Genomic DNA, 27,354 nt, shown 5'->3' with positions numbered 1-27,354 from the left:
CTGACCCTTCTGGATAAAAAAACTCAAACCCAGTGATAGAGATTTAAATGCCACATCTCTTTGAAAGTTTCTTTGCTCCCCTTCTGTTTGCTTCCAATTGTTCAGCACCCTGCAGTGAAACAAAAATAAACATAAGAATTCTTTTTTTCCCCAACTTACTTTGCCTTCCAAATTTTCAGACAAACCATTTCCTTCAGTTATAAACTGAAGGCAGAGACTACAGGTCAGTTCCCTGATCTATATGGGGAGTCTCCATGAGCAAAATTTTCAAGACCAGGCTATAAGGACAGCTGCAAGGAATGGCAGAATAACTGCTGGGAGTGAGAGGTCTGTCTTAGAACTCCTCTGATGGTGCAGCTAGAACAGCCTAAGACATGGGACCGATTTGTTCACAATGAGTCCTTGCTGGCCTTGGCATAGTTCATCATACAGAGTGAACAATAATTGGTCTCATTGGTATATAGCTCTTTTATATGTGTTTTAGGGATGGAGGTACATCACGTGTATTGTATCAGTGCTCTGTTAGTACATGGCAGCTGAACCCAGCAGCAATGACAATATTATTTAGATTAGACTTTATATATAGATATGCTGTGAATTTTCACTTTATTAATGGCTTTGCAGGACTTCTTGTCTTCTATGCAGTATAAATATGAAATTAAATCATGCAAAGAAGTGTAGCTTTTGTTGTACAACTTCGTAGTATCAGTGGTAGGTGGGGCAGGAGAAACACGAGGAAAGCAGAGAATAGAAAGGGGAATGGAGGGAGGGCAAAAAGGAGTATGCAGAACAGAATGCTACATGGTGTTAAAGGGGGATTTAAGAAAAGCAAAGCTACTCAAAAACCAAAAAAGATTTTTTTAAACTCCCAGGGAACCAATTGAAGCTTCTTGGGAACTACTGACATAGACATCTGTGAGGAAGAACAGAGAGCAGAAATGTAAAGCATCCATGCCTATGGCAAATAATTCTTACAGAAGGCATAAGCTGGCCCTGCCTGCTGCTCCCTGCTGTTCAGAAATGTCTGCAACTGATGCAGTGGGAAGTGCAGGAACACATCTGGAATGTACCACAGAAATCTGCCTGTTTGAGAGACCAAACATCCTGGGCACTGCACAGCTCTGCTGTCCCTGCGTGCCAGTGTGGAGCTGTGTTAGTGGTTAAGATGATTAAATAGTCTGTGGAGCAGGTAAATGTGATTTTTCACATGTATTGGCAGGTCTGCAACATGCAGCATGAAGGATTGTTTAGAGACACACTCATTTATTTCAGATCTTATTCTTAACTCAAAGAATAAACACCATTAATTCAGAGCCATTCACTGAAAACATAAGGTCTGTGTGATGTGCAGAAAATGAAACAAAAGACTGCAGAGACCTTTATCTTTAAAGGCTTTTTAAAATTTGTACTGTCGGTACCTCATGCTCCAAAGATTGAAGTATTTATTCATGTAGAGGTTAGCTGCAGTCAGAGGAAGCAATTTAGCCATGCTCAGACTAATCCAGAATTGGGACAGGCTGTCAGTTTAGGTGAGAGTGTGTCTGGGGAGCTGTGCCTCGGGCATTGCCTGATCCCAGCGTCCCAGCATCCCCATCCTCCCGGCTCTCTGAGGCAACCTGGCAGCTTGTGATGCTGTGCACTGAACAGGGACAGGGAAGTAATCCACCTGTAATACATTTTGCTTTTCTCTTTAAGAAGATCACTGGTTAGAGGAGTCAGGAGTCTCAGAGCAGCTAATGTAACCCCTACCTACATTTATTGTATCCAATGATTACAACCACAGCTTATTAATAGCAGTAATTGAAAAGAAACTTTGCTTAATAGTGAAGTTTCTTTTCCCCTTTGGCTGTCAACAGCTTTACTGTATATAATCTCATTTTTCAACATAATTTCATCTATCAGGCTGGCTATAAGAAGTTTTTTACTTAATTTTTTAGTGCTTAGTCACCCAAGTAAGTTTTCTCCTGATATTTTTGTTCAAGCTCCTCTACCAAGACAGCAGAATCTGGAGCACACACAGACCTAGACTAAAGAGAGAACTGCACAGGGGAGCAGGCAGCTGGCTTGTCATCCCTAGCAGCTGCTTTCCTGACATCCATTTCCCATGAGTATGGCAGCAGCAAGGGACTGTTGGCTGTGTTTTCCGAAGGGACAGGAAGGGAGGACCCATTTCACTCTGCGGTCATATCCCCAGACATTACTGACAAGGATCAGATGGCAGATTGCCATCTCGGAGGACAACTCCCTTCACCCTCAGTTCTGTCTCTGATCTACCCACAGTTCTCAGCCAGCCACTGAAGTCTCCCACATTTCCAATACACTTTCTGATTTTGTTTTTTTCTTATTGTCATATTGACAAAGACATCCTTCCATCCCTATTTCTCTTCCCCCCCCCCCATTTTTCTAGTTCCCATCTATCACAGGTGGAAGAGAAATACCAATGCGATACTGTCAAGCTCAACCTACTTAGTTCCCTGTTGGGAAGGACGAGAATTTAATGGAAGAGTTTTGCAGATATATAGAAGGTTCTATAGGAATGAAAGCAAGTTTTGATGTAGAAGAAAAGAATTGTTGAGCCAGTCTTACTGGGTAACTAGAAGGCAGAGCCAAGTGAGTTGGAAGGGGCCTTTATGGCTTAGAGCAAAGGATAAATCCACCTCAAACAAAAGATGTTTTTACCAAACAAAAGCATTTTCATAGGCAAACAAGAAAGCCAAGGTTGCAAGTACAGAAAAGATCTCAGAAATTTCCACTGCAGAACAAGTCCCAAAATTTACCATGTAACCACCAACTCTGATGATTGGCTAATCACTAACATAGTATGGTAATTTTAGCAGTTTTGATAGGTTATATGTAAATGTAAAAGGTATTGTCATAAAGGTATGGAAGTCATGTATTGCTCTGTAATGAAAAGTATATAATTCATTTTAACCAGAAATAGAGTCGGGCTTCAGGACACATGGCTTGCCCACGGCTCACCCACGACCCTCAACTGCTATAACCTCGTCTATGCAATAAACAGCATTTTAGGAGCCGGCTGAAAGCCTCCATCTCTCCGTCAGGCTCTTACAGTTCCCCAAGGCTGCACAGGGAAAAACTGCAAATACAGGGCTTACACATGAGAATTAACCTTGATCTTCACCATGCACAGTGAGTTGGCACAGCCAGTCCTGGAGGAAATTGGTCTGCCCAGTCTGTCTCTGTGTTGGGTGATGGGTAGCACCTCAGTGCCAACATGTGATGGTTCCACCTGGAGAGATCTGCTTCCACAAGATGTTGGATGTTTTCAGAGCAATGCCTCCCCCCAATCTCTGTTATTCTGCACTACTAAGGGACTTCTAGCTGGATGTCAACATAGGCCACCAGCAAATCTCTCTATGATACCACCTTCCCAGCAGTTTCAGATACTGTTTTCCAGTGTCTTTTTGATCCATGGCCCATTCCAAGGCTCATCTCACTATATTTGTGTTTTCCTATCAACCACAGCTCATGATGCTCAGTAACTCAGCCCCCAATCAAGGCAAAGTCATGATTCTCCTGTAATATCATTATTTATAAACAGGTGTATAAATAAATATGTGTATGTGGCTGTTTAAGCCTTGTTTTATATTTACTTAACACCACATCTCAACTGCTTTTTGTAAAAGACAATGAAAAAAATATTCTGTTTGCCATTTTCTTTGGAAAACCTTACAGTGTATTTTTGTGCATGTCTGTTCCAGCTTTCCATGGATTGGTGCCTGAAGATGCCAGTTAAGGGCCACAGAAGTCATTCAAAAGACTTGACTGCCCTGACCATTCCTGTGTTCAAAACAATTCCCTCATCCTGCTAATTCACTTTCAAGACATGTTTCTACTCTGACATGACTCTCTCTCTCTTGCAGAGAGAATCTGTGACAAGTTTGCAAATCAAGCTTTCCCTTTGCATCTCTCAGTAAATTGTCAAATCCCTTAAAATGTAGCAATTGCCATTTTCTCACAATATTAAGGGGAGGGATTGCTCTTAAAGAAAAGTAAGAAGGAGAGGAGGGTTAGTACTTGATATTTTCCTTTTAGCTAGGCACTTTTGTTGTCCTCTTCATGGTGGTGAGTCTTTTATGGAAGGTGTTTCCTCTTTCTTCGGTTGTCTGTCAGTGACAGCTTTGAGTGATCTGCAGCTGACAGAACAGCAGTTGTCAGTCAGGAAGAAGCAGGAAGGCAATCAGGTGCCCACACTTATTTTTCTATGGTTGTACTGAATGCTCCAGACTACCATCTTTCTTACAGGGAAGTTGATGTCCCTGTGTTTGCAGACATTGTTCCATTCATATCCCGTAGATAAATGTGATGATAGTGGCTGCCTGTGTTCTCAGACAGATTGAAAGGCAGAAAGATTCATGAACTTATTAATTTTAAAAGGAATAATAAATGGTAGTTGTCAGGCATCAATGTTATGTAATATCAAAATATATTACCTTTGCTCATCAAAGCAGGCAAGAGTGAGAGGTGATCAGAGATGATGTCAGTAGCATAAGTGAGCTGTTCTGCAGGACTGTGAAGCCTGGTACCACAGCTATTGTATAAGCTTCATGTGGACTTTCCTTGCAGCCAGGTTTTCACAAGCTATTCTCACTCGTGTATTCAATGTAGGACATCAGGGAGCAGCTGCCTTGCATGTTGTCCTATATAACTGAGTTGCTTCAACTTTTCACAAGCCTATTTTGGGACTTGCCAAGAGCTGAGCAGAAGGACAGCTCTGTTCTTGTAATGTCCCTTTCCACAAGCAGAGCTACTCTCTCTTCCATCTTCTTGCATGCAACCCACACTCACATTTGCCTCTCACAGCCTGTTTCTGAAGTTTTTCCACACAGCATCTCCAGCAGCTCATAAGTGGGAGCAGTAGCAGGTGGGTTCCTTGCATCAAAGGAATTACCATCTGTTATTTTTCTTCTCAATTTTGTGCACTGCTGGAAAGAATTTGACTGTTTCTCCTATTCTCCCTTGATCCTCTGCTGCCCAGCTGCGCAAACAAAGGTAGGCAAATAGCAGCATCCCTCTTGGCTTTCCCCTGCTTGTACTAAGAACTGCTGTGAGCAAGGGTAGCACTCAGCACCCAAAGGTGGCTCTATCCCCATTTCATAAACTCCCCATGCCAAGCTCCATCTGCTGTGCCTTCAGCAACTCCTGTTCATTGAGAAGGAATAAAAAAAGCCTAGCAAGACAACTTCACAGAAACTCCCAATTAACTTCACCCCCCCCCCAAATGGTAGCACATATCAGGAAAGGCTCTGGCACTATAGGATTGGCTTCCTCTCATCTTACATTAATACATGTATTAATGTTTCCCAGCTAGAGACATTCAGATAGCTATTGTTAAAACACAACACAACACCTTTCTACAAATCTGTATTGACGAGACTTTTTTTTTTAAATAAAAATGTTTCACTCAAAAAACCCTTACCGTGTTCCCCTCCAGGAGACCTCTGGGAATTTAGTTATGTTTTGGGGACTGTAAAGTCAGAGTTGGAAACTGCTCCATGCTCATGATATTTGCAGGTTTAGTTAGAGTCCATCTTTCCTGGACCTCAAAGGTTCGTTCAATAATCTGTTGGAGGTTTTGGTGTTTTATTGGGGTTTTTTAATTTTTTTTTCTGCTTTGGTAAGAATAAAGCTCTTGATTGTAAGGAAATTTAGAACAAAATATCAGCCAGTCTTGATCTGGCTCAGAAAGCATAAGGCAAATGAAAATAGCCCAAAATATTGCAGCAAAACAAACTATAAAGAAAATACCCTTAGAAAGTTTTATAGGTTTCATTTTTTTTAAAGGGTTAGATTTCACTGTACAGAATTCACATGAAATAATTTAATGCAGTACCTCTTTCAGCTATTGCAATTTGTGTCTGTAGGTTGAATAATGTGATTATTACAAGAAGAAGCATTTATAGTATAAATGCAATTATTGAAAAATGCTCTTGAGAAGGTTTTAACATATTTAAGTTTGTGGTGCCCTGCTTTGTGATAAAACAATAATTTAATCCACGATATACCAAAAGTGGTTGGGAAAATTCCCATGGAAGTCAATCTCCAGTTCAAGATCTTAATCTCCTAATTGGACTTTGACTCCTCTCTTAGCTGAGAAAAATAATTGTAGCTTTGATCCAGATGCCTGCTTTGTAATCCATTGTTTTGGTGTTTTGAATACACACCACCCATTCCATTTAGGTATTTTGAAGAAAACCTAACAAAATCCAAGTTTATATGATAGTGTTGTAAACCTGACATCTTTTCCAAATGCCACACCTACTTAATAGAAATGTAATGTGATTTTCTTTGTGTTGTGTGTTCTGCATTCATTGTAATGTATGTTTAGAAGCTGAGTGCTGAAATATTAGCTTAGAGCTCTTGAAAAAAAATCGCTAAATCATATGCTTTTTTTAGTATCTGAATCAAATTTTCTTCACATTATTAACAGCATTACAATTAGATTCCACATAAAAATTTCAGTTTCTCTCTCAGTGATCACTGTCTGTAAATGTTTTTAGTCATTGATGCACGATAAGGAATGTAAGGCAAATGCTAGCTTTAGCAGAAATATGCTTTTTGAAGCTATATTTAATAGGTGCACTGCAGACTCTAGGCTTTCAATTTCAAGACAAGGCACATTGTTATATAGAAATTCATTCTCCCACACTAATGACTTCTGAGGAGAAAAACTAGTCAAAATGGGATCATAATCTGCAGTCTGGTTCTTATTTTATAGTCAGATCACATTCCAAATGTTGGATCTACCTATTATCTTGGTTTTGCCAGGTGCTTTTGCCCATGCTGTGGTGGTAGGAGGAAGCACAGGAACTGAGCAGCTCTGCACATCCACTCACTCCAAAGATGTTGGCGGTGACTTGACATAATAAAAGGAAGAAGGAGACTGGAGGAATAATATATAACCTCATTTCACTTCCCAGAAACACACTAAAGATGACCGAGAAATTGATTTGTGAGAGTCTGGAAAAAACACAGACCAGAGGGCTTGAGAAGTGCCAGAACAGAACTGCCAAGAAAAGAGGGCATTGTCCTGTCCCTTTTGGCACTGAGGACAGCAGCTGGCTGGGGGTGTAAGCAGCTGTGAGAGGCTTCGGGCACCTTTGCTGGAGCAAAAAGCTTCTGCTCTGTGGAGGGACCAGGTGTTCCAGACAGAAAACTCCTTTGGTCATCCCACAGGTGCTTCAGCCATCTCAGGAGGGTCATTGCTGACAGCTTGGCCACAGTGTGACAGCTTTATGTGGGGTGCTGGGGAGCAGGGGGTGGACAGCTGGCAGCCCCAAGCACTCAGATCACTGGTCTGGGGGATGTCAGTGGGGCAGAGCCCCCAGGCTGGAGCTGGGCTGACGGGGACTGTGAGATGAAGTGGGAGAGAGTGGCCATTACAAAGCAGGGAGAGCCAGGGACTGTGGCCACCAGGCAAGCCTCAAGGAGCACTCCAGCTACGTGCAGTTTTTGGAGTATTTCTGCTCTGTATCTGAGATAAACACCTTCTCCTCCCAGGGTTACATCTGTTCAGTAAGGAACACTGTGACACTGATTTATGTAGGCTAAACTGCTGACAAGTTGTTTGGACAAAGCATTCTTAGTGGGCAGGTCTTCCTTGTGTCACAGGAAAGTGCACGGTAGTCTAAATAGGCATAATAATCCTTTCTGTGCTCCTTTCAACCATTATTTATTTGTGTTTCGAGTCTCTGCATAGAGTGGAAGAGCAGTGTCCAGGATCTTGAGCCTGGGGGCAATGCTGTCAATTAAAAGACTCGGCTTACATTTGTGAAGCTGAACCAAGACCCATGTGCAACACTTGCTGAAAGCAACACCCTTTCAGGCTGAAATATATTCAGTATAACAGTTCTAATTTACATTTTTTGCTATAGTTTGTAGTTCTTCTATATGCAAATATCAGTTATCGCTGACTGTATTTTCTAAATGTCCTTACACTTAATTTTTTGTAGTTCTCTTGTAAAATTCATTTTTGATTCTCTAGCCCCTGCTCACAAAACATCCTGCCAATCATTTATGTGAAGCCCTTTTCCCTGATTTCCTTGTTGAAGTGTTCTGTTTTATTCCATTTTCCTTTCGGATTCCATATGTTCTACACAAGTGGTTTTCAACCTCCAGCTGTTTGGAGCCCAAAATGATTCTGGTGGAATTATGGTTTCCTGTATATCACATTTAAGTCCACCTGATAATAGGCTTAAAAAAATTGAAAATTATTTACCCTTGCAGATCCTATAAAGGCAGTTCAGAGGACTCACATGAAGACACCGCTGTTTGAAAGCCTTTCTTCTGAATACTGACACTTATTAATCAGAGAAACATCATTATTTTCATTATATGCATTATTATTTATTAGTTTCTCTTAACATTCTCCATAAACTAATTTTCTTAAAATCTATTATCATTTCTATTGGACTAAGATCTCGAAATATCTTTTCAAATTTCATTTTCTTCCCAATGTCTCCCTTTTATCTCCAGGCTGGCCATTCATTACAAAGGTGGTGCTTACATTTAGCGCCCGAGAAAGATGAAGCTTTGTCAGTGTAACAGCCACTTGTTTATTTCCAAACCAGATCCAGCACAGTTCCCATAGAGCCTTCTCTCAGTGCTTTTCCGAACTTCTTTTCCCTTTCAGGAAATCAATGCCATTTTCATTAACAATGACAGATTGGTCCTCATACCTTTCTTTTTCTCGTTGTTTTTCTCCCCCTTTGGCCACTCTGGTGAGCCTGCCAAAGACTGCTAATTAGATTCTGATGCTCTGAGATGCTCCATACAAATGGACTCAAAGGGATGTCTGTGCATGCTGTAGGTGCAGATTCAGCCTTCTGCCATACAGTAGAGGGCTGCTTTTATAGCTGCATTGTCTCTAAGGCATAGAACCAATAATTCATTTCATATAGGTCATTAAATGCTTCTTAAATTATCTGAAATTTAAATAATCTCCTGTGTAAGATTTGAATTGTATCATTTTCCCTGTCCTTGGATACTTGATTGTTAAAAAAAAAAAAAAGAAGTGTAATCAGTATTTCAATTTATTATCCTTGGTTTAGGAATCCACTAGTATCACATGTCAGTAATTCAAAGGAATTCACTTTCATGCCCGTGAAATGCATGTCAGAATGTAGTCAGAAGGAAGCTTGTTTTATGAAGGTATGTGGAATGACATGTAGATGAAATCACTTTAGACTTGTTTGAAATATTCATGTGAAGGTGGTGGACAGGGCAAAATGAAGGAGAGATAAAAATGCAGGGTGATATGCCAACCTTTAATAAGACCAGGGCAGGCTTTTTGAACTTGGAGAGGCAGAAAACATAAGAGCATTTTTGCAGGACTTAAACTAATGTGAGGTGATCACACCAGGGCAGTGGAATTATTTAAAATGCCAGTATCATTGTTTTAGGGCTATCTGCACTGATAAGTGAGCTCCTAAAGGTACCAGAACTGTGACTGAGACCAGAGCTCTGCTGGCACCACTGTACAGTAACCTGAATCCACAGCTTATCATAGGCACTCCAGAAAGCCAGATATCTCCATCCAAAGGGGTCCCACTGCCCCTGTTAAGAGATCACCCCTAGGGAATGACCACCTTTGGGTAATACTGCAGCACCTCCTTCTTTAATGAAGACTTTAGCTAAAGCTTAGATGCTATTTATATTGTAAGATCATCCATCTTGTCTCATCTCAACAGAGTCAGGAATGAGGCAAAACCAGAGCTCCTGAAAACACGGGAAGGAGCTTGAATATTTTTCAGATCCATCAGTGACCTTAGTAGTCCATTATAAATACAGATGGAGGACCTTGACAACAGAATGTAGGTGCTGGATTTTAGGCCTAAGAAAAGATAGAGAAGTGAAAGGTGGGATTTGGATTCACTCAATTAAATATATATTTCTGAATGTATCCATGTGTGTGCTGCCCAGCCCAGGTGTAGTCAGTGCAAAGAAACGGACAATTGGCAACAGAAGACCCCTAACAACTCGGGACTTTTCAAAAGAAGACTTTTAAAGAAGTATACTTTTAAAATAAAGACAAATATCATCAAAGAAGCCAGGTTTGATATTGCTTACATTTAGGAGGCAAGAAGAGGGATAAATGGGCACCAGTCACAGCAAATCAGGGGCATCTTGGTGTTTTCAATGCAGAGTAGCTTGAGGACCTCACAGTCACTGCTGCACAGGGCACCACACCTGCCCTTCACACTGCACCTTCTTTTGACGGGTTGCAGAAAAACTAACACATTGCAAAATGCCATATTTCCCCTCTGGGCTGCAGATGTTCAGACATGTGGTGAGGCTGTCCTTGGCTTTTGAGTGAGATTGTCAACCAAATGGTGTTAAGTGGAGTTACACCAAGGCTTGATTAGCTGTAGGCATTCTGTTGCTTCAGCCAGTTTCCACACCATCCTTGACCCAACCACTCATCTTTAGCATTGGTCTCAAAGATGTTTGTTTTCTGATCCATTCCTGTACTCAATAAACATTTCCTTGCACAGTGGCCTAGGTGCAAAGCTGAGAAAGACAACTAGACTAGAACTTATAAAAGCTCTTGAGACAACATTTTGCTTATCCTTTGAATTTTGGGCTTTTGTTTCCCTTCTGAATTGTGGAATCTCTCATCATATTTTAAGAAAAGGATGTTGAGGTTAGCTGTATCATGGGAATTACAGTTGGGATACTGGTGTTCTCTCTTTTGACATTCAGTCATCGATGAGAGCCACTCACTCTTCTCACCTATTAATATGCACACTTGTTTCTTACCTATTAATATTCACACTTGCTTCTACAGTAGAATTTATTAAAAATGTGCATTTTGGAAGTGTTTTTCAAGATAAAAATTGACAGAACTTCAATTACTTTGCTTACTTCTTCCATGTATGCTCTCTAGGCAATGAGAAGTGTTTGTGCAGGCTGGATTACAATGCATTAGTTGCTTATGCATGCACATATATTTATAAAATTTATATATGCCATATACTGTATGCATGTATTGTATAACTAGTTAGTGCTTTCATTTGCAGATCTCAAATAACTTTGCTGAGCAGAGCTAATAATTTTTACCTATTTCTTAGTCATGGGGAAACCATGGTAGAAAGGGGATGTGGCATGTTTAAAACCACATTATCAGGTCAGCAAGAAAGAGAATCTATGTCTTTGATTTCCAATACAGTGCTGCACTGGTGGGCAGTGACATCCATCTTCTTACAGGTAACTTCTATTTCAAACAAACATCTCCATTTGGAAATTCTAACTCAATTGTCAGCCTTTAAGGAAGTATTTAAAAATTTTAAGAGTCTGTAAAACGTGAAAAACAGGTCCTGCTAGTACTTAGAGCAAAAATATCAATTCAAGTCTATTTGCAGGCCACAGTTTGAAGAAACAGTAAATTGGAGTTTAAGACTCCGAGTAAAAAAAAAAAGGTCTATGACATTGATCCAGGATGAACTCATTCTTCCAGTTCAAATATGTAAAATGCGCCTAATCTGGTGTGTTAACGTTTTACTGGCAGGCTTTGTAAGAGATCAGTTACTGTCTGTCTGCACCACTCCAATTTTATGCTGGACAAGTAGCATCTGTCTTTCTGCAGCCAGCATAAAGCCAGCATAAAACTGACATAATCTATGCATCACGTCCTCCGGTTAATTTGACAGAGAAACAATGGTGTGACCGCATCTGAGCTGAATCAGTTTTGTCCTGCTGTCTAATCAGTGGCACTGAGACCTTGTGCTAATGGTGATGGAAGAGCAGTCCTAGCCCAATGCCCCGACCCCGCTGCTATTTTGCGTTCAGGTTGCCTTGACCATACCAAAACGCACTCATTCCCCGGAGACACGGAACAGAGCAGGTAACTCTGCTGTTTCAGTTTCCCGAAATAGCAGGAGAATACTTGCGGCCGCCCCCCCGCTCCCGCAGTTTGCTGGGTTGCATCTCCGTATTCACTTAGAGCCGCGCCGCCGCCGCTGCGGCCATGGCTGCAGCAGGCTGAGCAGAACCGAGAGGCGCTGACACGGCGGCGGAGGGGCGGGAGGGGACCGGCAGGGAGGGGGCCCGGGCGGGAGCAGCTCCGCAGGCGCAGCGCCGACATCCCGGCGCGCCGGGGCCGGCTCCGCACCGCTCCGACAGCTCTGCCGCTGCCGCTTCCTCTCCCGCCCGGCGGCAATGCCAGCCCTGAGGCCGCTGTCATCTTAAAGAGCGCAGGGGAGGGACCGTGTGGAAGGGAGGCGGCGGTGCCGGCGCCGCGGGAGGAGGCGGGCGCCAGCAGCAGCATCTCCGCGGGAGCCGCCGCACGAAGGCGCGCTCCCGGACGCCCCGCTCGCCGCCCCGGTCTCTAGCGCGCCGCCGCCGCCCCAGGCAGCGGGGCTTGCCCGCCCGCTCGCCAGCCCAGCGCCCCCGCCGCCGGGGCCGCCGCAGGGCCGGGGGAGGCGAGCGCGGCCTCGCCGCGTCCGGGCGGCCGGCGGGGGAGGAAGGGGCCGCGGCTGCGGTGGGGCGGACCGCACTCGGCGGCTGCCGCCGCAGGCGGCCCCGACCCCCATCCCCATCGCCGTGCTCGCCACCGCCGCCCCGGGCCGTGCCGGTGCCGCCCCTGGGCCGCGCCCGCCCCCCGGCCGCCTGCTCGGCGGCGCGGCAGTGCCGGCGGGGCTATGGCTGCGGAGGAGGTGCTGCAGGGCGCAGACCACTACAAGAGCGAGATCGAGCGGCTGACCCGGGAGCTCTCCGAGACGACCCACGAGAAGATCCAGGCGGCGGAGTACGGGCTGGTGGTGCTGGAGGAGAAGCTCACCCTCAAGCAGCAGTACGATGAGCTGGAGGCGGAGTATGACGGCCTCAAGCAGGAGCTGGAGCAGCTGAAGGAGGTGAGCTAGCCCGGGCTTTTGTCTGGCCCTGCCGCCGGGGGCTGCGGGCAGTGCGGGGCGCCCCACGCGTGTCCCTGCCCGGTCCGCGCAGCCCCCGCAGGTGGGCGAGCGGGGATGCGCTGCGCGGGCCCCTGAGCGGCTGCGGGCTCCGGGGTGGGGAGGAGGGGTTTTCCGGGACCGAGGATCAGCGGGACCATGGAGCTTAAGGACGGATTACACGAGATCGCAACCCCCTTGTCCTGTGAAATTTCCGCGGGGCCGCGCTTCGGCTTCTGCCGGTGGCAGCCTCAGCTTGCGGGAACCGGCGTTTGCGGCAGTGGACGGTTCCCCCGGTCCTTACTGCAGCGCATCGCCCAAGGCTCTTTTAGGAAGAGCTAAGGAAACAGTAGGATGAGAGCTGGGCTAACACAGTGCATAAGGAGTCGGGATCTCTGTAAACAGCTGTCTGCAGTGCGTGAGGAGAGAGACAATTCTTTTGAAGTTATTTATAGACCCGCTTTATTCTGGCACTGAGGGGAACCGCTGCCATTGGGAGGGAGTGTATACAACACTCTCGAGGTCCCTCATCAGTGAAAATTAAACTTCTGCGTCATGCTGAAAGGGTGAAATATTTGATTGGAGGGGTGATTTGGGGTTATCTTTCAAATGCGTTTTTGTAACGCTCAAAGTATGAAGTAGGTGGGTGTTACACCTTACCTTTCAGCTCTGCTAAACATGAGTCTGAAAATCATCACCCTCCCTATGTTCACCCTTAAGGGAAGTAACTTGAGACTGATAACAGTGCACGTAAATGGGAGCTATGGAAGGGCTGTGTGTGCACAGTATGCAGAACTCACAGCTCTGCATTTCATGCTGTTTATATACATCTCAGAATGTAACTGACTTTTGTACTTCTGTTTTGTAAACAGAAGGTAAAGCATCCAGCAGATATCCTCCCAAATTTAGAATGTATCTTTTTGTTCTACAAAAAAAACCCCAAAACAAAACAAAAAATCCCCTGTTACATAGAATGCACAGAAATTCTGTTAGAACTAATGACATTTCTATTACAAACCATGAATATATTCCATACGGAGGGAATCCACTTTAAAAAACTTAGATTATTTATGTTTATATTCTTAAGAATACTAACTGATGCCCTTTTAGAAGCATTTTTAATAAAATAAAGGTTTCATTTTACTTGCAGGTAAATGAGTTATGCTACAGACTTGATTCAGTGTCCAGAAGAGTTGAGAACATTATATTTTCAATACGAAGAATAAAGCTGTTTTTCAGAAAAACCTATTGATCTCCTTAAACTTGATCTCTGCCTCCCTGCCCCCCTGAGCCTGTGGAGTAGGCTCAGGACTTTTGAAACCAGTAGTCACAGAATAAGGGATAGAGATACATAACTTGGCACTGGCATGAAGGCAGTGCTGTTTGAAATTGCCTGACAGTAATAGAGGAACAGAATTAAAAGGGGGAAAGTGAAATACAGTTTCTAGGGAAAAATAAAAAGAAGAAGAAAAAGATGGAGGTAAAGCAAAGCTGCAGCTAGCTGTTATCCCACCACAATCATGTGCAAAAGAAGACTGATGAGAAACCAGGATGGCACACGGGTGCAGGTGGCCACAGATACAAGAGATAGTGCAAGGAATTGAGTTGAAATTATGAAACTAGAGGGATTAGTCAATGCAATTAATTGAAATGAAAGATGGGCACAAGCTCTCTTCCTTGAAGTCAGTGGGATTGCACGCTGTGCAGCCCAGAATATCTCCTGTGGGGCCATGCTTTCATGCTGTGCCAGCCACAGCATGGATACTGAGGGGATATGCACAGAGAGAGGAACAGGAGAAGTCACGTAGCTTGCCTGATGCCAAGCGAGAGTGGAGCTTCTCCAGTTTCCGATCCAGATGCAGGGTTCTCAATTCCAGAGCTCTCCTTAGCAGCAGGTAGGGCATTTCCGTCCCCCACCTTTTTCTTGCTTTTAACCTTTATAGCAGAAACCACACTGCACGAGCACCCTGCAAAGTAGAATTTTCTCTTAGCCCTTCCTGTTGCTGTAATCTGTTTTCTACTTCTGTGTTAACACCTCCATTATGACAGTTCACTCAGCTCAAGTCAGACTTGTAATGGTGATACACAAGTAAATGGTGCCTCCGACAGCACCAGTGAGGCAGAATTCAAGTAGTTCTGGCAAATTGTCCTGTGCAGTGTAGATGTGGGGCTGTAGCGTTCTGTCTGAAAGCTCTTGAGAGGGCAGAGAAGTCCAAAAACACATTTTTGTTTTAGTAAAGCACCATCCAATATATATGGAGAAGGGTTTTTGTGTCCTTACTCCAGCAGGCCCTTGCAAGAATGTGCTGCCCAATGGTAGGACGTCAAATGCCAAGACTGACTGAGTAACAGGAATCTGTGCTTTGCTCTTACTTCACTGCAGTTGCATCCTCTTTGAAGCTATATTGGGGCACCTCAGGTTTGTGCTAGAATAAGTAGTTTGTCCATTCCCAAGGAATAGTAGGTCCAGGCCAGGATTATGTTAGGACCTTTCCTCCTGCAGATTTTCTCTGAACAGATTCCCTTACTGGCTTTGACTTTTTTTGAGGCAAGTCTTATTTTTTAACAATTTTAATATTGATTTCTTATGTTCCGTTGTTAGGACCTCATTGTATTTATTGCTCAGCTGAAGAGCTGCCTATCTTTAAGTACTCAGCCATGGTTTGGCAGACTGGGATCTGAAGTCTTTTCCCATCCTCCTTGGCAATTCAAAACTCCAGTAGACTTCAGCAGTCCTTTTCCATATAAACGGCAATACCTCAGCTATACAATCATTTCCATCATTGGAGAGTGAAATTGGAACCTAAGGCCATTATAGGATGTTGAAGTAAAAGCAAATTACAATATATTACATTAAATATTAATACTTGTGTACAGGATATATGCTATCCACCCTGCAATATGAATTGTTTTAATAACCTCTGATGTTTCATCTGCTGTGTTCAGAGGTCTCTGCTTTAGCCCAAGAATTTTGATGTTTTGAGCCATGAGATAAATTTATGTTGCAAAACCACTATTATTATTTAAAACTTTTATTAATTTTCATAGGGTTTGGGCTGTTTTTTTGGTTTTTTTTCAGTATGAAAATGGTGTTTCTCCAGTCAATTACATCTCAATCTAGCAGAATTTTGGATCTTTGCTGAAACACTATAATTTTAGGGCCCCTGTTCAGAATATTACTTTAGCTGTTGTGCCTTTTAACCTGCAGTCCATAAAAATTCAGAAACTAGGACTTGTTGCTATTAGCTTGTATTGCTGAGTTGGGAGTTTATTTACCATCATATTTTATGCAAAATACCTTCCAATGGTTTTGTTATATCTGGTCTTACACGTTTACATTGCATTTCCTGTAAGAATAATGTGTGTTGTTAGTTCTAGTTCTTTTAATGGAAGTGTAAAATGGCTTAAAATGGCTCCATATTGATCTTGACCATTTGCTGTAGCTGTCCCTGCTTTAGCATGGAGTTCCCTTCCAGCCTCAGCCATTCCATGATTCTCTGATCAGCTACTGAGCACTGGTGGTCTGTAAAGTTTTTAAAGCAGGGAAATATCAGTCACATCTTCTCATGATTAAATGGGGATAAAAGGCTTTGGTGTCCAACTCTGCAAGAGTTAGGCTAGGAAATCCTAGCAGAGATTTCTCTTTGGGAATCAAATCATGAACATGGCAGCTGTTCCGCTCCTTGACTCTCTGACTGACTAATTTAGGCAATATCTCACTTGGCTTCTTGGCTTGTATGTATTTTATTCTATGATGACAAGCTCTTCTGCTGGGTGGCATCTGGCACTGGCCATCTGATTTCCAGGCAGTTCGGTGCTTGCTTTACTTAAAAGCAAGTTATCTATGGTAAATGTTTGGAAACCAGGCTAGTGGTGAGTAGCCTGTCTCTGGCAGGTGTTTGTTTTCTTTACCTCACAGAAATGTTGTATCAATGATTATAGAGTGCTTGCTCGGTTTACTAATAGGGCTTTCAGAAGTATTCTTGGTCTGTGTCTGAAAGGGTTTTTTGAGGAGTAGAGTTGAAGGTCTCTCTGGCAGCTTTTTTCTGTTCTGCTCTTCCTTGCACTATTTCAGCACAGGTGACTAAACCTCCATCTCTCCTCTCTTCTGAAATGATGCTGTCCTTCCAGCTCTCCCACTGTTCTCTGAAACCTCTCGCCCTCCTGCTCCTTGAATCTCCTCTGCCTCTTCCATCTTTAAAGTGTATATTTGGTGGGACTTCTCTGGATCCAAAAGGGCTGGAGGAGGGGGAGACGTCTCCCAAAAAGTATTTCAAATACAGCCCTCTTAAATGTGGACTCCTACATACACCTGTCTGCATCACAAGATGCTTAGTGTGAAGCAGTTCATAAATCCCTCTGACATGTTCTAAATTCTCCCCAGAGCTGAATGTGTTCCAGATAGGGAGCTTGGGAGCTGTGAACTGATGCCATCTCAGTATATCTTTACACCTCCTTCCAGTCACAGCGTCTGTGGGCTTGTGTCGGATGAGGCAAAACATTTTCAGCATCTCATCCTGATCTCACCACTTTGTCCTTGGTGCCTGCTCATGTTTTCCCACTCAGAAAGGCCGTGCAGTCCAGCACCCAGCTCAGAGATGAGGACATTCACTTATTACAGGCTGAGGACTGACTGACTGGGGGTCAGGTCAGTGGCAGAGGATTTGGGAATCCTTGAGGACAATAAGCTAGATGTTAGACAGTGGTATGTCCCGACACAGAATTCTAACAGCATCCTGGACCTTTAGTAGCAGAAGCAGAGCTGGTAAATTGAGAGAAGTGATTATCACTTTCAAACGGGCAGTTGTTAAACCACATCTAGAAATCCAGTTTCTGCTCCCTTAATACAAGACATGGATAAACTGGACCGCATTCTGCAAAGGGCCACTAAGATGGTCAAGAGCTGAAGTGCTTCCCCAGTGAAGAGAAGCTGAGGGGGCTGTGCTTGTTCAGCCGGGAAAAGAAAGGGCTGTGAGGGACCCAGTATCAGCCTGTCTAGATGCACAAAGTGTATTGAGATGTCAGAGCCAGGCTTTTTGCAGAAGTGCCTTGTACCTCTATTTGGAGGCCTGTCACTAGTACTGAGTCCAGTATTGTTTTAACTTACTCATCAGTGGCTTGGATGAACGGGCAGATACCTCCTCAGCAAGTTCACTGCTGGCACAAAGCTGGCAGGAGTGGCTGATAACCTAGAGGGCTGTGAGCCCTTCAGAAGGACCTTGACGGAGATTGGAAAAATGGGCACAAAAGAACCTTCTAAAATTCAGAAAAGGCAAGTGAAGGACCATGTACCTGGGGAGAGATAACCCCCTGCAACTGGCTGGGTGCTGACCTGCTGAGAAGCAGCTCTGTAGAGAAGGACCTGGGGGTCCTACTGGACAACGAGCTCTCCATGAGCCAGAAAAGTGTCTTTGTGGCAAAGAAGGTCAGTGGTGTCCTGGGCTGCATTGGAAAGAGCATTGCTAGCAGGTTGAGAGAGGGATCCTGCCGCTTTACTCAGCCCTGGTGAGGCACATCTGGGGTGCTGTGTCCAGTTCTGGGCTCCTCAGGACAAGACAGACACAGAGATAATGGAGCAGGTCCAGCAGAGGGTGACAAAGATGATGATGGGACTGGAACATCTCTCTTACAAGGACAGGCTGAGGGAACTGGGTCTATTCAGCCTTGAGAAGATGCAATGAGAGGGGACCTTATAAATGTCAATAGTATCTGAAGGGAGGGTGTCAAGAGGATGGACCAGGCTCTTCCTGGTGGTGCTGAGCAATGGGACAAGAGGCTTTGGGCAGAAATTATTGCACAGCAAGCTCCACCTTAACACGAGGGAGAATTTCTTTACTGTGTAGGTGACTGAGCACTGGAAGATGTTGCTCAGAATGGTTGTGGAATCTCCTTCCCTAGAGGAAGGGAGGTTGGACCAGCTGACCTCCAGCAGTCCCTTCCAGCTGCAGCCATTCTGTGATTCTGTGAAGGGTGGGAAGACAAGAGATAAGTGACATAAATTGAAACAGAGGTTCAGACTGAATATGAGGTAGATCTGTTTCTCCATGAACATGGGCAGTCCCACAGGTTGCCCAGCGGGGTCATACAGCCTCTTTCCATAGAACTTTTCAAGCCCCAACTGGATGCAGCCTTCAGGGACCTGGTCTGAGTGCAGAACTGGTCTTGCTGTGAGAGGAGGTTGCACTAGGGGAGAAAGGGGCAGACAGCAAGGGGCCTTGAGCAGTGCAAAATCTCTTCAGGGTGCCCCACTGTACATAGTTAAATTTGAGTGGCAGGTTGCTGTGCGTTACCCTATACACAGTGATGTCCTGCCTGGAAACAGTGACTGTCGGGGGCCCACAGCCTCACTTCGTGCTTGAATTTCATTTTCTCTTGCTTGTTATTAAGTCTGCAGTGACCTGGGGTTACTAAGGGTGGTATTTGATGTGCTCATCTCTCGGCAAGACAGTCCTACATCTCCCTCTGCCATTCCTGCCCGTGTTCTGGCTCTCAGCTGTGCAACTGTTCATACTGTCACAGCATGGTAGGAAACTAACCTCAGTTAAAAATAACCGAGGAGGGGTTGTTGCTGTCTGTAACAAGATTGGTTTCATCATCTGATTCACAGTACTTCCCAGTGAACGGTTTTACCTTTGCCTAAAAGTCAGCATAAGGAGAGGAATGAATGCAGAGGGAAGAGGAGAATGGGATGACCTGCTAAATCAAGTACTGATGCTGAGAGAGATGCCCATCAAATTACAACAGGATTGCTTCCTCCAAGAGGAAAAGAATCCTGTGCATTAGCCTACAGAAAACATAAGCAGCTGGAATCATGTTAGGGGGAATTAGGACTATTGTTGGAGCTTTGGCAGCACACAAAGAAAAATGTAGATGAACCTTTTGTTTCTTTTTCCAGGGACCTTTATTGCCAGTTGCTCTCAGTAATTGGGTTATATCCTTAGCAGCCAGTACAGATGAACATGCAATATTAGTCCTCCAATAATAGCCAGCCCTTTAGCAGGGATGGTCAGCTTTCAACACTGGGGGCTCACAAAATAAATCTAAATGCACAAAATAAATTAAATGCACAAAATAAATCTAAGCACACTTCAGTTTGTTTTCTCCCAATAGTTAAACTATTTTCTTCATTTTACTCTTTCATCAAATAAATCTCTTTCTAATCTGACCGATTCTGATTGAATCAGTCATCTGAGTTGAACTCCTCAGAGATAAATGGAAGTTACAACTGGATTTTATGTCACGGGAAAGTAAATTTTCCATAGATTTTCTAAGAAATACTGGATTAGTACCAAATCTAATATGACTGATTGAGGTGTTTATGGGTGAGCCAGACATTATTATTATGAATTACTTCATGTGTAAGGCTTGTGAATGTAAAATTTCACAGGAGAGATTTTAATCTGAAGGTCCACATCTGTTTGGAATTAGGAATTATTAATCCACTTTATATAGTGGATTAGAAAAAAAATAATTTGCTACCATCTTTTCACCTTCCTTCAGGTGAAATACTTTTCCTTCCCTACTGTGTTGCCCAGTGGATTTTCTTTCTCAGGGTGTGTTTGTGCAGTCTGTGTGCATAACAGCATTCAGGGCGAACACCTGGCTTTATCAAAAGTGCAAGAGGGGCAAAACAATGGTGGAGAAAATAAGATTTGGCATAAAACAGTAATTTTTGAGCATTCATCCTGGTAGAGTGAGGAGCATTCTCAAAGTCAGATAGACTGAATTTGCACCTGGGCAACTTTTACACACCTTATGCAATTGGCAGTTGGAGGAAAATACATGCAAGATCACGTGTTTTTCTGGCTTTATTGAGGGCTTCTAGAAGAAGAGGTTTCTTCTTGAGATTGAATGTGTTTTTCCTTCTGTAGCTCATTCTCTCTTATGTTTTTGCATCTGTGTTTTCTTCATATGGACAATAAAAGTAAAATCCGAATCCTGCTTCCCTCATCTCTCTTCTGCATTGTAGGGTGTTTGCCTCTGTTATAGATTTCCCTTTCCTCTTTGTCTGATACCTGAGGGGGTAATATCTAATTCAGTACAATTCTGTACTGTACTTTTTTTGGGGGGGATGGATGATTTTAAATTACAACAGCAGAGACTGAAAAACGTACATTCGTTTCTGCTTAACTGTCTTACATTTTTTCCGTGACTTTCATAGCCCTCTTTTTTCCTCATTTCCTTGAAAAATCAAAAGCACTCATTTTATGTGGGAGGAGAGAGAGTATTTTCCTAATTTAGGGGAGTTGATATAGTGTGTAGAGACATGAATGTGTCCTTTGTCCCTTTATCACTTGCATCACTCACAGCAGATAATTATGAGGAGAAACCAGCAATTTTTTTTGTACTGTACTGTGAATGCAGTCTGTGAGTACAGATCAGCTACAGAAGGAAGTAGCTGGGATTAGTCAAAAGATGAAAAATGTGCCTGAGCAAGGGCAAGTGCCTAAAGCTGAAGCAGGCAAGTAGGAATTAAGCTAGGTTGAAGATTAGTGTTTTATTGGGATCTCTACTTCTCTGCAGAGGGTAGTATTAAAACTAATTTTGAGATTATAATATTTATGTTTCTAAATTTCTTTCAGTATCAAAGTTTAATTAACTTGCTAGTTAAAAGAAGCAGCAGGCCTCTGTCTTAAATCTATGGTTTTGGGACAGACCTGTGAGACATCAAAAGGCTTTCACTAAGACTGAATTGCATCCAATCCCATTTTCTTCATCTCTCTTGGGCTTCCTCCCTCTCTGTCTGCAGCCTCATTCTCATTCTTGTACAGTGTTTGTCTCCTGGTCATGATGGTTTATATATACTTTTACTTTTTTTTCCCAATCTTTGTATCTTACTTAGTGTTCCTTTGCTGCTCTCTAAGATGTGGAACTGATTTTTTTCTGTTAAAGAGCCTTTTTGTCATTGTGTGAATGTAAGAAATCTGGCCATTTTTGGCAGACTAGGCCTTCCATATTATGCTCAGATATTGTAAGGACATGAGGGGTTCCTAGAAATACTTCAAAATGTTGTTTTAGCATGGACTGAAAATGAAACAACCAAGGATTTGTCCCCTCTGCTTTGTAGCAGCCTCACCATTAAAATAATCCTTGAACATATCACTTTTTGGGCAGCTTTAAAATCGGGTTGTCTGTGTGGATGCATAGGAAGAAGACACCTTTCCATATGGCTTTAGGAAACTCAACCCCCTTTTTTAAAAAAAACATATAATACGGTTTCTGGAATTATTTGTTTAAGCCCATAAAGACAGCTGATGCCCAGTGAGATTAGCTAATGCACTCAGACTTTTTGATCAGCACTGGGAATGCGGCCCATTATCCACATGGTGCTGCCATACCTTGTCTGCCCATCACCCTTGCTCCCCTGACTGACACCTAGATTACCTCTGCACTGTCTTCAACCCATCTACACAGCGAGTAGTTCTCTAGCAGTGATAGAGACAACGCTGCTGAGCTAAGAAGCATGAAAGACATCTTCAGTTAGCACAGTTAGTCACCTTTCACTCCAGTCAATCACCTCTAGGGACACTCCAGCTAAATTATATAAACTTCATCTTCACTTACTGGTGTTTTGGGGTTTTTTTGGTCTGTGTGTGTTTGTTTTTAGTTCTGTGATCTCTCAGAGCTCACAGGTGACACACAGGTAGCAGGGGCGGTGCCGGTCATTGGTCATTTGATTTTACTCTGGGAAATCTGTCAGTACCAAAAAGGCTTTCCTTGGATGCCTTAGTCGCTCTGGATAGATTTAAATGCCAGTGTACTGAGAATGAACCGCAAAGTGCTGTTTGTCATCACTGGCTAATGACTAATTCCCAGAGGGAAGCTGCAAGTTGCTAACAGCTGCAGTTTTAACTTCTGTTTTGGATACTTAGAGGGGGAAACCCGGCTCCCAATAGTTGTAAAGCTCAGATAGGAAGACAAAAGCAAGCTTTTAAGGATAAAGTTAGGAATTTGGGTCAGGCGAAGGGAACAGGTGGCTTGGTGAAATAATTAATTTATAAAAGCTTGGCTGTTGGCCAAACATGAACACAGCATGATTTGGATTTCGTCTTCTCAGGACTGGAGTATTGTCTACTCACACCCAAAAGGCAAGGTGCAGGATGCCAAACTGCACTGAATCCTGGCCCTGCCCAGAAATGTAGAACTCTCAACCTTTTGGCATTTGAGTATTAAGAGAACTGGAGCATTTGGCCTGGAGGCAGATGGGAAATTCACAGCTGGGTTCAAGTGTCTGTGTAGTCATTGTCTCTGGTTCTCAATTTGATGACTAAGCTAAGATATTTAACAACTGTATTGTCCAACTTGAATCTGTGATTCTTTTTATTAATTATGTGCTCTCAGTAGCTTGTAGTTCCTATAAGAAATAGTATTGATGCAGACAAACTTGTGGGGCTTTTTATTTTTAGATGAGTAGGAAGAGTTTTGCTCATACAATAAATACCTCATAGAGCTTTTACAAAGCATTAAAAGTTAGCACAGTTCTGGATAATTCCAGGTGACTGCACATCAATGGCAAACATGCAGAGCTCACCTGAGTTTAGTTGAAGGGAACATTTGGATGGTCCTTTCTTTCTTTGATAGCTGCTTGTAATTCCCACCTACAGTTAGGAAAGGTTGGATTTAAGCATCCCATGTGAAGAAGCTATCTCTAACAATATGCCCTCTATTCAGGGTTGTGCCTAAGGGTCATCTATGGCAGGTATGACTTGAAGACCAAAGCAGAAGTCTTGCCTCCATGGGTAAGACAAAGATAAAAGGGGGCAGTGATTTATTGTTGAATCTCTGCCTACCACCCGCTGGCAAACAGCAAGTGATAAAATGTGTTACAAGATGAGAATTCAGACTTTTTTCCACCAAAGTAGGAAGAACTGGCATAATTATAATTATTGTGTCTCAAGCATGTGCTTTTGTTCTTGCGGTTTAATGCATTGTCATTACTTTGCTGAGCTTCTGTTACTGCTCATGTGCATGCACTTGACCAGCCCCAAATGTGTAAGAGCAAGGTGAAAAAACCTTCGCAACCAAACACAGAACACAGCAGAAATCTGAAGGAAAGAGTTTTCAGCTGACATGGATCTTCCATCTGCAGTAAGCTAAAAATGTGCATTAGATCAATTACTAATCCATAAAATCTTGGTCATAAATCTGGGTCCTTGATGGCAAATTTTAAAGCAAATTGTAAGGATATGGTACCAAGGACTCCTCTGTGAAATAAAGTGTATGATATATAACACTAGAGAAGAGAAACAGAATTTGGATGGAATATAATTATCTGTGTTTACCAGTAAGGGAGATGGAATCTCGTGGCATTGTTAGGAGTACATTACTTTGGGCATTAGGTAATTCCATTTCTTGGGCATTAGGTAAGCTTTTCATTTATCTTCCAGGTAAGGGCTGATGGTTGCCATCTGACAATAGCAAAACTTTCACTTAAGATGCTGTAAACTCAGCTGTGTAAAAATAGTAGCAAATCTGGATCAACACAGTTGAGTGAGAACATTTTTTCCGATTGTTCTGAATATAATGTTACAGTGATGCTGTAGATACTTAGATGCTTTCTATTCACAAAATAAAATCCATATTAAAGTAACAGAACGGAATCATCAAATTTAGATCAGCTTTGGAAATTTGTCTCCAGAGTCTGTATTTCATTTGTGTTAGAAAACACTGAGTTTGCTTTATTAAGCAGGCTGAGCAACTTTTCATTAAAACCTATATGACTTCTTTTTGCCCGCATACTTTGAAATTACAGATCACATATGTGAGTGATTGTTGTGATACACACATAGGCTCCTGGCTTTAGATATTTTTGCTGTAGTTATTTAATACTGCATCATGATTTGTAATTTAAAGTATTTTCTGTCTGCTTGCTTGTGGAGAGATATTTGTTCAAGAACAGAAAATGCAGTGATACCGTGATTATAGTTTTAGTATTTGTGCTTGAAAAGTACTTACTGTTCCCTGGGCTGACGTTAGAGACACTCAGAGTCATGCCTGTGTTTTCATGCTTGTTAAATTTGCTTTTGTAACAGATTAGACTAATGGGAATACACTTAAACCTAAAATGAACCTTGTTTGGGTATAAATAACCCTTTTCCTGGGTATAACACGAAGAGTTGCAGGTGAAAACCATGCTGTGTTCACTTTTTATTCTATAAAGGTCTCTCAGTTGCAAGATGTTTCTTGAAATGTGACCCCTGGTTTCTTAACCAGTGAGAGCTTGACTTAGGCACCCCCAGCTGATGCTGGGCTGGGTACTGAGAGCTGCTGCTTTGTTGCCATTACTCAAGGATGTGTTTGTTAAATATTCCAGTCTGAAGAAGTGGGTTTGGGAAAGGAGATCCTGAATTCTGCCCCAAAACCCTGTAGCAGAGATTCTTCTCCAGCAGTTATTTTTGTAGCAAAAAGTAATCCACCCCTGAAAAGGCATCCAAAATCTGATAAGCAACACTTTTAGGAGCCTGCAGTCCAATGGTTTGTGCTGTCTGTGGGGAAAGGAATTGCAGCTTTTCAAGTGACAATGTAATGAATAGTCAAGCACTTACTAGAGCACTGGCACTGGATAGATGCAGGGAAAAGCCAGAGGGAGTGAGTCAGCACGACCTTGACTGCTGCCAGAGGGATGAGTATCACTTCCAGCCCTCCAGGGACACTGACATTGGTTGGGGTCTTTAGTGGAAAGAGACTCTGGTGAAATGAAATCTGCTGGAATAATTAACCAGTAGTCGTGTGTGTCTGAAAGGTGTCACTTGCACACAGTAGTGAAAACATCAACTTAAGCCAGTTGTAATTATTCAAAGGTAGTTTTGTTAGTAAGATGGCCTAGTTCTTTGTTACCCTGTGACAGCACTGACTGCACTCCGGCAAAGGGGAAACAGCCTGAAAATTCAGAATGCTGCTCGTTCTGTGAGCTGCAGTTTGGCACATTGAGTCCCAGGAGGACGGGATAAATTGTTATTTATTGCATGACAGTAACACCTAGGGATTCTGTGATGCCTGGCACAATGAGTTGCAGGTGTATAAATAGAAGACTAGAGATTTTACTGTGGAAATAGGACTTTGTCAGGGATTTGGTATTAAGGAATAATAAGGGGAATTCACAGATGAGTAATAGAGATGCAGAAGCTGTGGTGGGGTAAATTGTTGAGCCATAATTTCAGAGGAAATCTGTGACCAAATCACAAGGAAAACAGAGATTTTTCTCAGATTTAGTTCAATCCTTTATCTTCCAAATCCTTCCATTTAAAAAAGCCAGTCAACCAGAAAGCCAAAGCAATCAACTGCCCTGTGCTCACTGACCAGGGTGTGCACTGGCAGTGTCTCTCACTGGTGCCAGGGTGACCAGTAAGGCCATTTAGGAATGGTGTTGTGGTAGTTTTGCTATTTTATAACAATAAAAACTAAAGGAAAAACGAGGATGAAAATCTCAGATAAAACTCTTTGGCTTCTCAGTTCCTTATTTGGCAGTGTTTCAGTGGCCAAAGCCCTTGTCCTTAGACATCATCAGCACCTCATCAGAACACCCTATTCTCTGTGGGCTATCTCCCACATACCCTGCTGATCCAGAGCAAGTGAAAAGTACCTGGGATCCCGGAATACATTCCCATCTCTCACCCCGAACTGCCCTTTCTGTTTTGCTCTTCCCCCTTTGGAAATTTGTTACGGTCTTCCTACTCCTTCCCACTTACCTCTTCCTGAACCACAACTGTTCCCTGCTGGAACTGAGATTTTCACATCAGCATTTACTAATCCCTGCAGCTGGTTGAAACGCTTAATCTTTCCTTTGCTCATTCCATACACCTAGTTGTTCACTGCTAGTGGGAGAAACCAAATTCTAGCCACCTCTCCCTGCAAAGGAATGCATCTTGCCTCTCCTTGCCTGCTGTCTGTGGGTAGCCTCACCCCACAAAGGACCCCTTCTTCCTACTGCCTGCTGCATGGGGAAAAGTTAAAGTGACAGGCTTTACTACAGTGAGTTCCAGCATGTGGGATGACCTTTACAATGGGAATACGTGGGAAATCGTCATTTAAATCTGTGAAGTCTGACTTTTGCAGTTCTTTGGGAATTCAGGCCAGCTAAAATTTCATGGGGTGTGTTGAGCACTAGATGAGGCTTCTTGCAGAGCTGGCAGTGGTTAACGTGGAGCTTGGACCAGGAGTTTGTAGAGGGTGAGGTACTTGGGGCAAGGCCTGCCCTTGCCCTCCTCTTTGTACTAAATGAACACAGTGAGCCTGTATTCTTCGCTGGGACAATTAGGTTCTATGGTAATATGAGTAATTAATAATAAAATGGGGCCTCTTCTGTGGCTGTTAGAAATAATTTCCTTCTGCCAGTTGCTTTTCTAGAATGTGGTTTTGAACTTTGAGATCCTGAAAGAGATAATCGAAACACAAGCAGCTGTCACAAACCTTTAGCTCTGTTTATGTAGGCAGTGATGGAAAATCA

General features: G+C 43.1%; 1 protein-coding gene across 8 annotated transcripts in view; it reads left to right on the top strand.

Annotated features, from left to right (window-relative positions):
- The first annotated feature begins 12,609 nt into the window (after window positions 1–12,609).
- BICD1 (BICD cargo adaptor 1) overlaps window positions 12,610–27,354 on the top strand; it is a 173,362-nt gene continuing 158,617 nt past the window's right edge. For all 8 annotated transcript variants that reach the window (XM_014881588.2, XM_088165692.1, XM_088165690.1 and 5 more), the window contains exon 1: window positions 12,610–12,872. In XM_014881588.2, coding sequence (XP_014737074.1) covers window positions 12,660–12,872 — 213 coding nt within the window. In that variant the 5' untranslated portion in view covers window positions 12,610–12,659. The remainder of the gene's footprint in view (window positions 12,873–27,354) is intronic.

Source organism: Sturnus vulgaris, chromosome 5 (genome assembly GCF_052056855.1).
Source record: "Sturnus vulgaris isolate bStuVul1 chromosome 5, bStuVul1.hap1, whole genome shotgun sequence".
Taxonomy (NCBI): Eukaryota; Metazoa; Chordata; class Aves; order Passeriformes; family Sturnidae; genus Sturnus; species Sturnus vulgaris.
The sequence above is the reverse complement of the archived record's forward strand: the minus strand, read 5'-3'. Positions and strand labels throughout refer to the sequence as shown.